Source organism: Recurvomyces mirabilis, assembly GCF_035927965.1.
Source record: "Recurvomyces mirabilis strain CCFEE 5264 chromosome Unknown scaffold_6, whole genome shotgun sequence".
NCBI lineage: Eukaryota > Fungi > Ascomycota > Dothideomycetes > Mycosphaerellales > Teratosphaeriaceae > Recurvomyces > Recurvomyces mirabilis.
In genome coordinates, this window is record NW_027041940.1 from 148,397 (window position 1) to 163,327 (window position 14,931).

The 14,931-nt window shown below is 51.3% G+C and overlaps 7 protein-coding genes across 7 annotated transcripts; 3 read left to right on the plus strand and 4 right to left on the minus strand.

The window, feature by feature from the left end:
* Window positions 1-164: 164 nt before the first annotated feature.
* Window positions 165-1,941, plus strand: LTS14_002825 (uncharacterized protein; the record flags this gene model as incomplete). Its single annotated transcript, XM_064835530.1, has 2 exons — window positions 165-1,203; window positions 1,253-1,941. The coding sequence occupies 2 exons, from the start codon at window positions 165-167 to the stop codon at window positions 1,939-1,941; spliced, it is 1,728 nt and encodes a 575-aa protein (XP_064696580.1).
* Window positions 1,942-2,369: 428 nt separating this feature from the next.
* On the plus strand, window positions 2,370-3,964 carry LTS14_002826 (uncharacterized protein; the record flags this gene model as incomplete). Its single annotated transcript, XM_064835531.1, has 2 exons — window positions 2,370-2,437; window positions 2,521-3,964. 2 exons carry the CDS (start codon window positions 2,370-2,372, stop codon window positions 3,962-3,964), a joined length of 1,512 nt encoding a protein of 503 aa, XP_064696581.1.
* A 941-nt stretch (window positions 3,965-4,905) lies between these two features.
* Window positions 4,906-6,321, minus strand: LTS14_002827 (uncharacterized protein; the record flags this gene model as incomplete). The annotated part of the gene is made up of 2 exons (XM_064835532.1): window positions 4,906-5,928; window positions 5,983-6,321. 2 exons carry the CDS (start codon window positions 6,319-6,321, stop codon window positions 4,906-4,908), a joined length of 1,362 nt encoding a protein of 453 aa, XP_064696582.1.
* A 1,146-nt stretch (window positions 6,322-7,467) lies between these two features.
* Window positions 7,468-8,759, minus strand: LTS14_002828 (uncharacterized protein; the record flags this gene model as incomplete). The annotated part of the gene is made up of 2 exons (XM_064835533.1): window positions 7,468-8,411; window positions 8,465-8,759. The coding sequence occupies 2 exons, from the start codon at window positions 8,757-8,759 to the stop codon at window positions 7,468-7,470; spliced, it is 1,239 nt and encodes a 412-aa protein (XP_064696583.1).
* A 564-nt stretch (window positions 8,760-9,323) lies between these two features.
* LTS14_002829 (uncharacterized protein) lies at window positions 9,324-10,508 on the plus strand (the record flags this gene model as incomplete). Its single annotated transcript, XM_064835534.1, has 2 exons — window positions 9,324-9,422; window positions 9,477-10,508. The coding sequence occupies 2 exons, from the start codon at window positions 9,324-9,326 to the stop codon at window positions 10,506-10,508; spliced, it is 1,131 nt and encodes a 376-aa protein (XP_064696584.1).
* Window positions 10,509-10,692: 184 nt separating this feature from the next.
* LTS14_002830 (uncharacterized protein) lies at window positions 10,693-12,300 on the minus strand (the record flags this gene model as incomplete). Its single annotated transcript, XM_064835535.1, has 3 exons — window positions 10,693-10,751; window positions 10,806-12,210; window positions 12,256-12,300. The coding sequence occupies 3 exons, from the start codon at window positions 12,298-12,300 to the stop codon at window positions 10,693-10,695; spliced, it is 1,509 nt and encodes a 502-aa protein (XP_064696585.1).
* Window positions 12,301-12,749: 449 nt separating this feature from the next.
* LTS14_002831 (uncharacterized protein) lies at window positions 12,750-14,534 on the minus strand (the record flags this gene model as incomplete). Its single annotated transcript, XM_064835536.1, has 3 exons — window positions 12,750-13,106; window positions 13,130-14,434; window positions 14,478-14,534. 3 exons carry the CDS (start codon window positions 14,532-14,534, stop codon window positions 12,750-12,752), a joined length of 1,719 nt encoding a protein of 572 aa, XP_064696586.1.
* Window positions 14,535-14,931: the final 397 nt, after the last annotated feature.

Below are 14,931 nucleotides of genomic sequence, written 5' to 3' on the forward strand. Positions count from 1 at the left end.
TAACCAAGATCAATGTTAGGAAGTGGAGGAAGTGGAGGCCCGACGTGTTTGGTAGGTATTAATTGTTGCCCTTTCCATTCCTGCTCCAGTGGTATAGATGCTCTTCAATCTTCCTTCGCGTTAACGTCTCCCACGCACCTTTCGAAACCGACCGAAAGTTGAAAATGACCGTCACAATTCGGCCGTGGTGGAAGGATAGTGTGGTCTATCAGATCTATCCTGCTTCGTATCTAGATACGAACGGTGATGGTGTTGGCGACATACCAGGGATCACGTCCTCTCTTGACTACATTCAGTCCATCGGTGTCGATGTTATTTGGGTGTGTCCCATGTACGATAGTCCACAAATCGACATGGGTTACGACATTTCCGACTACAAAGCAGTCTATCCTCCGTATGGGACCATCCAAGATATGCAGAAACTCATCGCAGAGACACACAGGCGAGGGATGCGGATAATATTGGACCTTGTTGTCAACCACACTTCACACCAGCACCAGTGGTTCCAGGAGTCACGATCGTCGAAAGACAACCCGAAACGAGACTGGTATATCTGGAAGCCTGCAAAGTACGATGCACAAGGACATCGCAAACCACCAAATAACTGGCGATCAAATTTCGGCGGCAGCACGTGGACATGGGACGAGCTCACACAGGAGTATTACCTTCATCTATTCTGCCCTGAACAGCCTGATCTCAACTGGGACAATTTGGAAACAAGGAAAGCAATTTACGAGGATGCCATGATATACTGGCTGGATATGGGCGTCGACGGCTTCCGGGTCGATACTGTAAACATGTACAGCAAGGATCCAAGCTTTCCAGACGCCCCTATAACGGATCCTAATGCTGAGGAGCAGGATGCTGGCTTAGTGTATTGTAACGGGCCGAAGATGAAGGAGATATTGTCAGAGATGAACGCCATTCTCTCGAGATACGACGCATTCACAGTTGGCGAGTGTCCTAACACTCCCGATATTTCGACTGTCGTGGACTACGTTGGTGCCAGCGCAAAGCGGCTCAACATGGTGTTCCAGTTCGAGGTGGTCGATCTAGGTCAAGGCAAGGTGTTTAAATACAAATCCAAACCGTTCAACTTCCAACTGCCAGAGCTCAAGGAGGCGATCGACATGACACAGTCATTTCTCACGCATACTGATGGATGGACCACATCGTTCGTTGAGAACCACGATCAAGCTCGATGTAAGTGTATCCGGACCGCAATGTTTCTGGTTTTGCTGATGATTGCTAGCTGTATCGCGATTCGGCGACGACAGCCCTCGATGGCGTGAACGATCAGCCAAGATGCTCGCACTCCTCTTCGGCTCTCTATCTGGAACTTTGTTCATCTACCAAGGTCAAGAGATTGGCATGATCAATATGCCGAAAGAGTGGTCGATCGATGAATACAAGGATGTTGACTCCATCAACTACTATCGAATGGTCGATCGGTGCAGCAAGAATGATGCCATGGAGCTCGCGGAAGCACAAGCCTCTTTACAGCATTATGCTCGAGACCATGCTCGTACGCCCATGCAATGGTCGACTGGCTTCAATGGTGGCTTTACTGCAGACGACACTCCGCCATGGATGCGGGTCAACACTTCGACCGAGTATATCAACGTACAAGATCAGCTGAAACGCAAGGACTCTCCACTCGCATTCTGGCGACGAGTGCTGTCGATGCGAAAGCAGTACAACGAATCATTCGTCCATGGCAACTTTGAGCTGCTCGATGCCTCCAACCCGAATGTCTTTTCATTCGTGAAGCGAAGAGGCAATAGAGTAGCCGTTGTGGTCTGCAATTGCTCTGGTAGCGAGAACAAATTGCCATATTTCAACGGGCTGGACAACTCGAAGATCGTGCTTGGCAATGTAGATAAGCCAGCCGTGACAACCTTGCAGCCGTGGGAAGGCAGAGCATATGTTCTATCATATTAGAGGTACAGGTGGGTGAATATAGACAATACCGCTGAATTACGACTGATGGAAATCCTTGGACCTCAACAATAACCTGGTCTTGGTGAGCAGGCGCGAAGGCCAGCAACGAGATAGCATGAATGAGTGCAGGAGGGATATAGAAGGGGATCTGTGGTCAGACTAGATATATCTATGAAGCACGTGAGAATAATTGGTGAAATACATCTCTCTTTCATATGCTATCTCTCTAGTCTCGATACAGGAAAAAGTACACGCGCTCGATCGATTCAGTTGATCGTTCCATGTTGTGTTGGTGCAAAGGACAAACTCTCCCCACGAAGTCGGGTCCTGTTTTCTCCGTCGTGCGCGCAATCGAACGCACTTCATGCTCGATATCCACCGGGTCATACGACTCTGCCGAAGAAGATCAGGCATGCGTTCAAGCAAAGATGTTCCTCCTACTAGCTTCTAATGGAGTCGACCATCCGGGTCACTTCAAGGCCAACACGGAGAGCCTGTAAGTACCCATTCGCGCCACGATCGAGACGTGTTCACTTGAACTTATCATTGATACCGCGATTTCACAGGCGAGCCATGTAGAATCCGCAAAGTCCGCTGTAATGGTGAGCCTCGTTGTCAGCAGTGCTCTCATCTCGATCTAAAGTGCATATACGCTACACGCCAAGCACGGAAAACAACTCTCGACCGCGGCAAGCACGTGCGAGACTGGGCAAATAGGCAGGATGGTGAGCTTGTCCGTCAACGACCACTTCTTTCTGCAGAAGATGCCACTATCACCTCATCGCCCTCCTCAGCCACTAGTGGGGGGCATACCGACCAGTTCTTCCGCGGTTTCCTTCAAAACTATGAGCTCTACGTCTACCCCTTCCATCCGATCATATCGACTGTGGAGGTGTCTCTTGCGATTGACCAGATGCAAAATAGTCGAGAGGCGCGCGCCTTCGTCTACTCCATGGTCTGTGTCACCTTGACCCACTCAGCGCTAGATGCGTTCGCGTCCGACATCCTATCGCAATGCAGATACTGGGTTTGCGAGGCCATAAAATTGCAGGATCCCATCTTTTCCGTGGGTGAGATGACAGTCCGGCGGATCCTCACCATCGAATTCTTCCATGTGTGTCTGATGGGCCTCGGAGAACACGATCTTGGCCACTTCTACCTCAGACAAGCCGCAGCCATGCTCCAAACTCTGCAGGTGTGGCTTCCTAGGCCGTCGGACGTTCTTATACCGTTCGAATTGGCTCGTCGCCAACGTCTCTACTGCTTGCTATTTGTGCATGAACGGTTCCACGCTCTTGCACACCAGCACGAGCTGAACTTTCCTGCCTTACCGGGTCTGCCACCATCTGACAGCAGCATACCCGCTGGCGTCGACCATGGCTTTCGTCAGATCGTCGCACTATTCGGCCACATCGACTCTGACCTCATCGCAATCCATAGCAACAAGTCCGTCAGACATGTGACGAACATGGCCGGGTGGATCGAGACCAACTCACGAGCCATCCAACAAGAACATGTTGGTGAGCTTGATGACGATGCCTTATTGTCCGATGTCCAGCTGGCAGACATCATCATTACGAAACACTGGCTTCATATGCTCGTCTGGCAGATTGCAGTCTCGCAATGCTTGCTCTCGTCCCAAGCAGCGCACGATATGTCGATGTCGCTCTTGCTACCCGTCCGCGTCTCATCCCAGCTGCGAAAAATTCTAGCGATAGTCTCGAAGAGGACTGTGCTGGTCCACGGCACATCTATGCAGATGAAACTCTTCGAGATCACGGACACTATCGCAAGTGTAGTTGCCACTGTACCTGGAACCTCGGAAGAAGACACGCGCGGCTGGCTAGAAGACTTTGTGTTCTTGCTTAGCTATCTCTACTCTCTGCCAGGAATGCACGAAAGGCAGGCAAGTGTGCTCAGAGACAAGCTAGAACGCTTGCGGGATATGTTTCCAGAGCACGCAGCAATGCTGTCTGAACTTGAACAAACTCAAACCAGCCCGTTCTCGATCACGAGTATATGAGGAGTTCACAGTCGCTTTCCGAGTCTTCATGGCATGGCGGCTACCAACAGAGCCCGCACTTAGACTGTCGGACTTCAAGCCGTATGTACGTATGGAGTGGCCTAAGGATCACTTCCCGACCAGCCATCCATACGACTAAGCTGGGGAACACAGGACTTTTGGGCCCGTGCCGCATCTGTATGTCGGAAAGCAAGACGGAGGCGTTTCCATATTGCGATGTCAACCAGAAGCTCGTCCCTTCGCCGTGCTGAGGTACTGAAAGTGGTTGACCTTGCCCTGGGAGTCAGAAGACCATGCTGATAGGTGGGAAATGTCGGAGAAAGAGCATTACGATGCTATGGACATGTTTGAAAGGTGCAAAAATCACATGTGAAGGATGAGGACCAGCCGCCAGCGAAGAGGAGTCGCAGGGCACCGAAGAAGAGTGCGGGGAACCAGCAGTTTATGGAGGAGCGGATGGTCAATGTCGAGAGTAGGGCTCTCCTTCTCCTCCACGGGGACGAGACTTTGCGGCCGATTTGGTAGCAGACGAAGAAGTATGCGCAGGATGATGGCCTCACTGCCTTTCAGGAGGTGGAACAGGAGTTGGATGCTGCGCTCATTGAGCAGATGCTTTAGAAGGCAGAGCAACGATAGAGCAGATGAGTTCCAGCAACGTAGGATGAGGAGGAAGATGGTCAGAAGGTGGCGGCCAAGGAAGTAGATGATGGCAAGCGCAAGGCCGAAGGCATATCGGGAGAAAAGAAGGGAGAAAATAGGCAGCGTCGCAGCGTTGGGGGCAAGACCATCGACGGCATTGTTTGGTCTTCCCTTGCACCATCTCGAACGAGTACAACGATTGCTCAAACTTGTAGCACGACGATTCAGTTGTACGAGCGCTGACCATCAGGAATCAAGCACAATGGAGACGCGTCGAAGAGTAAATACAGGCGTCAATACGCTCAAAAAGTTTCATACTTCACATCCCACTTGTCGCACAACTCCTTGTACCGCTTCTGATACCCATCATGCCTCTCCTTGATCGGTCCTACCGTCTTAAGCTGATCTCTACCAACCTGGTGTCTATGGGCTGCATCCGGCCCATCAGCTATCCGCACAAACCTAGCATATGTCCACATTTCCGGCAGTGCTGTGTGCTGTGTCATTCCCTGCCCACCATACATTTGCATGCATTCGTCGATGATGTCTGCCGCTGTCTTGGGCACGAGAATCTTGGATTGAGCAATGGCATAGCGACCGGCTTTGTTGCCGTGGACGTCCATTGTGTGTGCCGCATTTAGTACGACAAGACGTAGGGAGTCGAGTCGCAGTCGCATAGAGGCTAGGCGCTCGATATTGCTGTCGAAGTCGCCAATGAGTCTTCCTCTTGGCTTCTTGCGAGGGTCTGTGGCGCGGATGAGAGCAAGCTCGTAGGCACGTTCGGTCTGGCCGATCAGACGCATGCAGTGATGTATTCTGCCAGGTCCCAGACGACCTTGTGCGATCTCAAATGCACGTCCTTCGCCGAGGATGATATTGGCAGCTGGGATACGGGCGTTCTCGTAGAGGTACTCGCCGTGACCCTCAGGAGCATGGTCATAGCCCATGATTGTGAGGTTACGAACCATAGTGAAGCCGGGCGTGCCTTTGGGTACGATAACGGTGCTGTGGCGTTTCCATGGGTTCGGGTTGTCGGGGTCTGAGCAAGCCATGAGAATGTATACGGAGAGATCGTCGTTCCACATAGCATTGCCGTACAGCTTGCGGCCGTTTATGACCAATGTCTCCGGGTCGTCAGGATCTCTTGTGATCCGACAAGCGATCTGCGTAGCGTCTGAGGAGGCTTTGTCCGGTTCTGTCATGCTGTATGCCGATGATGTCTCGCCATTTAGCAAAGGCATAAGCCATTTCTGCTTCTGCTCTTCGTTGCAGTACTTGGCCAGGAGCTCGATGTTGCCTGTTTCTGGTGCATGGCAGTTCATGGTCTGCAGGTATCATCAGCCAGCGCATCTAACATCCACAAACTCTCACCATCTTACCTGAGCCGCCCAATAACATCGTCCCATGATCTCAGCACAGCAGCTGTATTCCAGATTCGTTAAGCCTGGACTCAGCTTCCCAAAGCTCTTCGGCAAGAACAAATTGAACAATCCTTCCTTCTTCGCCTTCGCTCGCAACTCGTGGATAAGCGGTGGTGTCTTCCATCGTCCATATTTTGCTAATTGTGCCTTGACTACTGGCTCGGCTGGAATACATTCTGTCTCGACCCAATAATGTACGCGCTTGATATAGTTGACTGCTTTGGGAGACAGCTTCTCTTGAACCCAAGTGGGAGTGCGGGCTAAGCCAGGATGGCTTGCGTCTTCTGGAGACAGCATAACGCTGGTATGATTGATGAGACTCGCTGCTGGCGTAACCGGGTTGCACCTGCTGGGTTATACTAAATGGACCGAGTATGATTGATGTGACGAGTGGTCGACCTGGAGTAGACAGTGAGATGGAGAGAATCAAGACCTACTGTGAGATACCATCAGCACTCATTCCTCGCAATGCCGTCCCAGGGGACGTTCAGACGCGGTAGCGACTCGCGTTGCTGCAGGCCGAGGCGCCTGATCAAGACTCCAAAGTCGTTGGCGATCTGGGAAGAGGATAGCCGACAACGACGATGCTCGGACCGATGTGCACGTGCATTGGAACGCTCCACCTTCTCCATCTCCATCTCCATTTCTAGCCTCCTACTCCATCCTCTTCGTGCCGTCGGATCACTTGCGATACATCTAGACAGATGATGAATCAAATGAGATCACTTTGAGAACCGGTAGAGGGGATGCGCGATGATGTCGTGATTGTTTCAAACCGTCGCAACGAGGCGGCCAGAGTCCAGACGACCGTATATGGCCATTCTCTCCAACTATAGCAAGGTCTGCAACGGCAGGTGGACGAGGGAGGCTTTGCCACGAGCCAGGAACAAAGCTCCTCCCCATTGGATAGCGAGATGGGATGTTTGATAGCCTACCCTGCCAAAGGCCTTTGTTCTCATCAGAACAATATGAAGCCGCCCACGATATGTGAAGCTATGCTGAGTTCCGTCCGATACTATTGCTTGCCTGTAATGAACGCAACCATGTATCGATATATCTCCTCTCCTGCAGTACTAGCTGATCGCCCTCAAGCTTCTTCGTCTTCATTGCATGTCAAGGTAACAAAGGTGTGTCGATGAGCGACCACATATTGGACTAGTAGCCATGACGGTCTGCTGACGTTGCCCGTACTGTAGTCTCTCGATCATATAGGGAGTACTACGATAACAGTCCACGATCCACGTGTGCGCCCAACAGACACCAGAACGGCACGCAAACGACACTGCAGCTCTCCAGTAGCGGAAGGAGTATTTGCGACGATGCAAGGTTTCTGCTGGTTGCTGAGTGACCTGGGTCTGTTCTACGCCATGTTAGATCCTCACGAAGGTCATCTGGACTCGACTGTGGATAGTGTTCTGCTTCCGCAATCATCGCTCGTTGAGTTCACATGATGCGACGCACATCGCCGTCAACTACTGCCTTGGGAATGATCTTCGCCTCTCTAAACCTCTCAAATGCAGTCCACCACGCCGTCTTGCTATCCACCTCCTCTGCTTTCCCACCTGAATTCCACGCCTCATGCTGCTTGCTCAAATCCAACTGTCGATCAAAATCGAACATTGTCATGATGAAGTACTGGAAACCCGCCAAACTCCTATCATTACCAACACGTCCAGTAGCAAGCCCATGTTTCTTCTCCAGGTCCTGCCACTGCTGGAAGTGATCGGATAGGTACTGACCAGGCTGTGGCCCTGATCCTCCAGCAGGTGGTGCTGTGCCTTTGAGACCGAAGAATTCGCAGATAACAGGCCACTTCTTCTCCCACGAGGATGGCTCGCTGTTGTCCGAAACATTGAACGCACGACCTTGCCCACAAGCCTCTGGGTGCAGAACAGCATGGATGCAGAAGCGAGCTATCACGTCTTGACTGCTATCATTACTCAAGATTCTCCAGCTCTTCTCCGTTCCTGGGAAAGCACATTCGGCTCCACTCCCTTCTACGTCACGGAAGCAGGCTAGATACGTTGCTAGTGTTTGTGCGAGACAATAGACATTGTTGTTCGGCACGAATCCCACGACTACATCTGGCCGTACTTCACACCAGGTCCATTGTTTGCCTTTGCTCTGCGACTCGAGCCAGTCTGTCTGGTTGTAGTAAAAGTTCTGGCTCTGATAGGGTTCAGGTATGCGAGGTAGGTCCTCGGAAAGTGGCAGGTTCGAGGCGAACGGAAACTCGGCCAGACATTGGACGCCGTAGGCTTTGGTTCCTGTCGGTAGAAGGACGAACTTGAGATTACTCGAAAGATATTCGGCGGCTGTGACGGCTCGTTTGAGAAGCTCGACATTGACGCTGATTTCTTGAGATGGGTCTTCCGTGAAGATGTACGCTGGAGCGTCGTCAGTTTGACATCAATAGAATGACTCTCGAAAATCGACGTACCAAAGAAAAAGACGTGTGTCACTGTCTCGATACCAGGAATATCTGCTTTCATCTGCTTCTCCAACGCCGCCTGTCCGCCGTCGTTCAGAAGGTTGACGCCAGAAATCACCTGCAGCTTGTCGCTTTTCGGCCAGAGAAGGTTCTCAGATGGTGGTCTGTTAGCCAGAGCGGTGACCCTGGCAAAGCTATCTTTCGAGGGATACCCGGCCAGTAGTTGATTGATCACGGCCCAGCCTTGAATGCCAGTCGCGCCATAGACCAGGGCATGATTTCCGGATGTATTCGCCGACCCCATACTCACCGGAGATGTAAGGTACGCGAGATTGCAATGACAGACAGTAAGGAGATTAGGAGTCCACGTATAGAGCGAGGATGGATTGAGAGGAGATAAGTCCTTACCACGACAATAATGGAACTTCAGCACCACGAAATGAGCATGTGACAGCTAGCTACCCTGGAGCTAGCATAGTATCTCGTATGGCACTTTGGTGGGCGCTCTTGGCTACGACCGCGACCGCGTTCGGCTTCATGATGGCGGAGGCATGGCTGAGAGAATGAAGGGCAAGCTGAGATCAGATGGAAGTCGAAGGCGAACTCGCGAAAGCATCTCCGCAACCCCACAGACGCGAGAACACGTGAGCGTTCTTTGCCAAGACCAATGGCGATTATGTTGGTCGTGGCTGGGTCGTGGTGAGCTTCGTTAGACCTCGGGAATAAGTCAGATGGCTTGGAGCTTGATAGACCATCGTCGTGTGAGACCTGTTGTAGAAATTGTAGGCGTAGGTGTGGTCCTCTCGTATATCAGACAGCGATATTCCTTTGCCTTCCCTCATATTGACGGCCCCCAAGACCTACAGAGATGGCTGGCGCAGTGAGACAACCCATTGATCAGAAGGCATTGGAACGATATCTGGAGAAGCATGTACCAGAGATCAAGACACCTCTGGAGCTCAAACAAGTACGTGCACCCACACAAGTTTTCATTCTGTCGATCGTACTGACAGTCGATCAGTTCGGCTTCGGTCAATCAAATCCCACATATCAGATCACCGACGCCAAACATCAACGATATGTTCTCCGTAAGAAGCCGCCAGGGAAATTGCTTTCGAAGACCGCCCACCAGGTCGATCGCGAGTTCCGCGTGATACATGCTCTAGAGCGAACAGATGTAGCCGTACCGAAGACATACTGTCTTTGTGAGGATGACAGCATTATCGGCACAGCATTCTATGTCATGGAGTTTCTCGACGGAAGGATGATCCAGAATCCGAGTTTTCCTGGTGTCAGCGCAGAGGATCGAAGAGCAATGTGGAAGGATGCAGTGCGGACATTGGGCAAGCTGCATAGAATACGGCCAAAGGATGTTGGGCTCGAGACTTTTGGTAAACCATCTGGATTCTACAGCAGACAGATCAAGACGTTCGGACGACTGGCAGAGACACAATCGTCAACGAAGGACATAGAGTCTGGCGAGGCTGTTGGTCAACTACCGCATTTCAATGAGTTCTTATCGTTCTTTCAGCAAAATCAGCCACAGGATCGTGGTGTGCTTGTTCATGGCGACTACAAAATTGATAATCTGGTCTTCCATAACACAGAGCCAAGAGTGATAGGGATACTAGACTGGGAGATGAGCACAGTCGGCCATCCGTACGCAGATCTCACCAATCTCATTCAGCCATGGACAATATCGAACGCTACGGAGTCCTGGCCACGGATACACGCCGACACTGCTTTCCTACACCCTTCGAAATCTAATTCGACAAATTCGGAGTACCCCGGTCTACCAGCACGGGAAGAAGCAGTAGCATGGTATGAGGAAACTGCTGGTTATCAGATTCCTGAGAAAGAGCTGGCCTGGGCGACCAGCTTTGCACTGTTCAGAGATTCGATCATATTCCAAGGCATCGCGGCGAGGTATGCTACAAGGCAGGCTAGTAGCGATAAGGCTATGACGTATGGTAGGGAGCGGACGCCTTACGCTGAGATGGCTTGGGAGATGGTCGAGAAGATTAAGCAGGGAAGTAGAGGGTCGAAGCTGTAGTTTGGTCCCGAATGAAAATCTTGACTTCCTATCAATTGGGTCCAGCAGACGGTCACCGAAGAGCTCTGCTGGATGCTTGATTCAAGTACTTGTATATATTGACTAGGTGCAACCACGATGGGCTACAGAAACATTCTCTGCCATCAACCATAAAAGCCGATTCCAAATGAACTTCGCGCCTGCCTCACCGCTCCACGAGTTTGACCTTCACGTTCAGGTCTGGCTTCTCCCAGGTCATATAAGCTGCGAGTCAAAAGTCAGCACAACGTCTTACAAGGAGCAGAAAGTGTAACGTACCTCTCATATTCTTCATCTCGCCTTCAGGGTCCCACTGCCACGCACGATCCGTCGAAAGAAGATCAAAGCTCCACAGCAGTCGCCCGAGAATCAAGCGCATCTCCATATAGCTCAGATGCTTGCCGATACATCCACGAGGTCCCAAGCTGAATGGCTGAGCGGCTTTTTTGTAGTCGGTATCATATGCCTTGTCCAACCAGCGTTCTGGAAGGAAAGAGTCGCAGTCACGGAAGTTGGCGGGATTATGCGCGGCTGACCAGCTTCCTACGGCGACAGATGTGCCGCCAGGGACATAGCGGCCATCAATAGTGTCGCCTCCTGCGGGTACGGTGCGAAGTAGACCTGTTGGAACCGGCGGGTGGATGCGTAGGCCTTCTTCGATGCAAGCGTTCATGTAAGTCAACTTGCTCAGATTGTCAAATGTAAGATCAGCTTCGTTCTTGAAGGTGCTTCGAATCTCCTCGCAGAGCTTGCGGTACTTGTCCGGGTTCCAGATCAGTCGAGCAAGCAAACCAGAAAGTAAGTTCGCTGTCGTCTCACTGCCAGCCACAATGAAGAGGGCACTGTTGACAATGATCTCGTCTTGCTTCAGGTCATACTTCTCCTGCTGCTTCTGGATATACCAAATGAAGTCCTTATGCTGACTATTGCCATTCTCCAAACGAGCCATGCATTTCTCCCGAGATCGTCGAAGATGCTCAGAACGGTAATTACGTCGATACTTGGGGATGAACTCGAACAATATTCGTTGCGTGATGGAACCCGCAGGAGCAAATCGACGGGTCGCTTGCTCGAGAGCGCCAGCTTTTACTGTCTCATATATCATAGATACCCATTCGTGGAAGCGACCCATATCCAGACAGCCAAAGGGCTCGCCGAAAGCAAGATCGCCGATGATGTCGAAGGTGGTGAAGTTGAGCCAGTTGACCATGTTGAATTCTTCTTCCCTGCTTGCAAAATTCTTTAAATTATCGACAAACTGGTCGACATAGCGTTTAACGATATATTCCTGTTGGATCAATGCTTGCTGGCTGAAAGCGTGGGAAAGAGCTCGGCGTTGACGGGCGTGGTTGTCGTCGTCAGCCATCGTCAGAGTGGTTACACCTGCTACTGCCTGCACGGAACCAACGTGGATGGGATCTTTGTGCATGTTGGCATGGCCGGGACGATGGCCGTAGATGTCTTCCCATGCCTGGACGGAGTTGTATGCCAATTCATTCGGCGAGACACGGACAACACTGCCATGCTTGTCGTGCAGCTTCTTATTCTCCAAAGGAAGCCGCCCACGGAGCAGAGCCAAGATGCCAGGAAGTGGGCTGATGGCATTTGCACGAGGTCCCGGAAAACCAGCTAGAGGGTGTAGATATAGGTTGTAGATCACATTATAGGCCACATAGCCAACACCCTGCGGTGGTCAGAATGCATCCTTAGCAATGGAACCATGACTTACGAGAAGCACGAGTGCCACAGGCGCTATGGTGGCAATACTGTACATGGTGCCGACGACTCTCCTCAGTGATGTTCAGAGTACAATGAGGCTCGATGGCAGTATGCAGGTAAGTATTTAGAAATAGTGTTACCACCACGAGCCATTAGTGACTATTGCTTTACAAGGTCCCATCGATAGACGATACAGCCTACCTCTTCCGTGACTTCCCATCGTACCTAGGCTTGGACTGTCAAGCGACACGTCCGCCGACGTCGAACGTGACTTTGGCGTAGGTCTCTTGGTGAACTGGAGGGGTTGCGGGGTGTGGTCTGCAGTGCACGAGTGCATGTTGTTTGACTCGCGTTGCATGTCGGGAAACGAAGTCCGTTAAGAAGTGTCCAGACCAGTGCACCACTTACGGTACGCCAAAATGTTCGCCCGCCGACGACGTTGACAGAACCAATTGCGCTTTTTATGCTGGCACATGTTTATGCAGTAGAACAATATTTCATGTACTACAATCTCGCTCGCAGATTATTGAACTCGCGCTCTATCCCCGGAGCATCCCTCTTCGCCCATTCACGCATCACTTTCCGCTGTATCTTACCAGATGCAAGTTTTGGTACTTCATCCACAAACGCTATGCCTCCTACGAGCTGCTTGTGTTTCGCTACCTTTGGCTTCATCCATTGCTGTATGTCCTTCGCAGTGAGCTTGCCCTTTGCATGGTCCTTGAGCGCTACGTATGCACGAGGCCATTCCTCATCATGCAAAGTGATGCCAACTACAGCTGCGTCTGCTATGTCGTCGTGCTCAAGCAGCACAGCTTCGAGCTCTGCTGGGGCAACTTGCAGAGCGTTGACCTTGATCAGCTGTCCAAAAGTCAGCATTTCACATCAGACATTGTAGTTCTAGTAAGACTTGCCTCCTTCTTTCGATCCACGATCCAGAACAGCCCCTGCTTGTTGACGATAGCCACGTCTCCAGTCTTCAGCCAACCATCGGGACTGATCGAGTCCTTCGTCGCAGCATCGTTCTTGAAGTATCCTAGGCACACATTTGGCGCGCGTATGTACATCTCGCCTGGCGTGTCGTAGCCAACCTCATTGCCGTCGTCATCTAGAAGTTTGCACTCGGTATTCGCGATCAGCTCTCCCACTGTACCACTATCTGACGCCTCGCGCTGTAGTAATGACCCACAAGTCACTTCTGTCATGCCCCAGCCCTGCTTCACCTCTACGTTGAAGTCGCGCTGGACGTGATTCTGGAGCTCTTTTGACAAGGGTGCCGCTCCGCAAAGCATACCTTTAAGACTGCTGAGGTCGTAATTCTTCGTTTCGGGTCGCTTGGTGAGCATTACCATGATCGGCGGCGCAACTTGTAGATGAGTGATCTTGTAGTCCTGGATATGCTGAAGAAAATCGCTGTAGACGAATTGCTGCATGACGTATACCGGTATGTCGCACTTAGTGGCCATGAGATTGACGTACAGCTGGCCATATGCGTGATATAGAGGTAGGAAGCCAACCCATCGCTCTCCTTGCGGTTTCTCACCCCGCTGGAAGTCTAGCTTCGGCCATCTGATGTTGATTGTCTGCGCTACGTTTGCGATCAGGTTGTGGTGGCTGACGCATACACCTTTGGGCAAGCCAGTCGTACCCGAGCTGTAATTTATCGTAGCAACTGTTCGGACTGACTCCTCGCCGTGGAGTTTCTTCCATTGATAGCCCTCAGCATCTTGCACGCTTGCCATCATCTGACGCCAATCCTTCACACCTGCGAAGGGCTGACATGGCTTGTCGTCAAATTGAAAGATCCGGTTTTTGGGCAGGCCAGCTGCCTTTGCTGCCGCCACTGCGTTCTCCACCATACTTGGATGCGCCAGGATGCATACTGCTCCAGTATTTTTCAGCTGATGTGTCACCTCTGCTACGGTGTAGATCGGATTCGCGGCGCTGAAAGCTCGACAGCTGCCGACTATCCCGAGATATGCTACAGGCACGAAGATGTTGTTCGGCGAGTAGAGCATCACAATATCGCCTTCCTTGATTCCGAGTCGATCCAGGCCTAAAGCTAGTCGCTTCACCCATAACAGCAGTTCTTTTGGACTCAGGTTGTTAGACGGCTTTGCTGCGTCGATCCATACTGGCTCGTCTGATACAGGCTGACCATCGGGAAAGAGGTAGGTAAGAATATCAACCTGTATTTCATTGTTAGCCTGCAAATGTAATTGCTATTGGCACTGATTTCGTCCATGCCTTTGGAATGTCAAGATCAGGCAATGGAGATCTGATGATCATCTTGAGTATCTGAAGTGGTCAATGGTAGACAAGACAGGCTGTCAGTATATGGTATCGATCTGTTTACAACAACGAGAGCGATCAATTTCACCTGACTTTGGCTACCGTATCTTGCCTTTGGGCATTGGACGCGGCATAGCTCTACGACTATGTATGCCGAGGCACTCCTCCATCGCGTTTCAAGACGATCGTGTGAAACGGCTGAAGTAAGGAAGGCATTCCCGGCAATAGGCGGGGTTTTGGTAAGGATTCCGTGGTGCTACGCTCGGACCTCATACAAGTGAAGGTGGAAAAGGTGAGCCAACTTTAGGCATGACTCGTGTTATATCGTGGCAGCGAGCATCATGTCGTCCTCCTTCTGTCGATGTCTTGAGGTGGCGGCATCGAATACACTGTA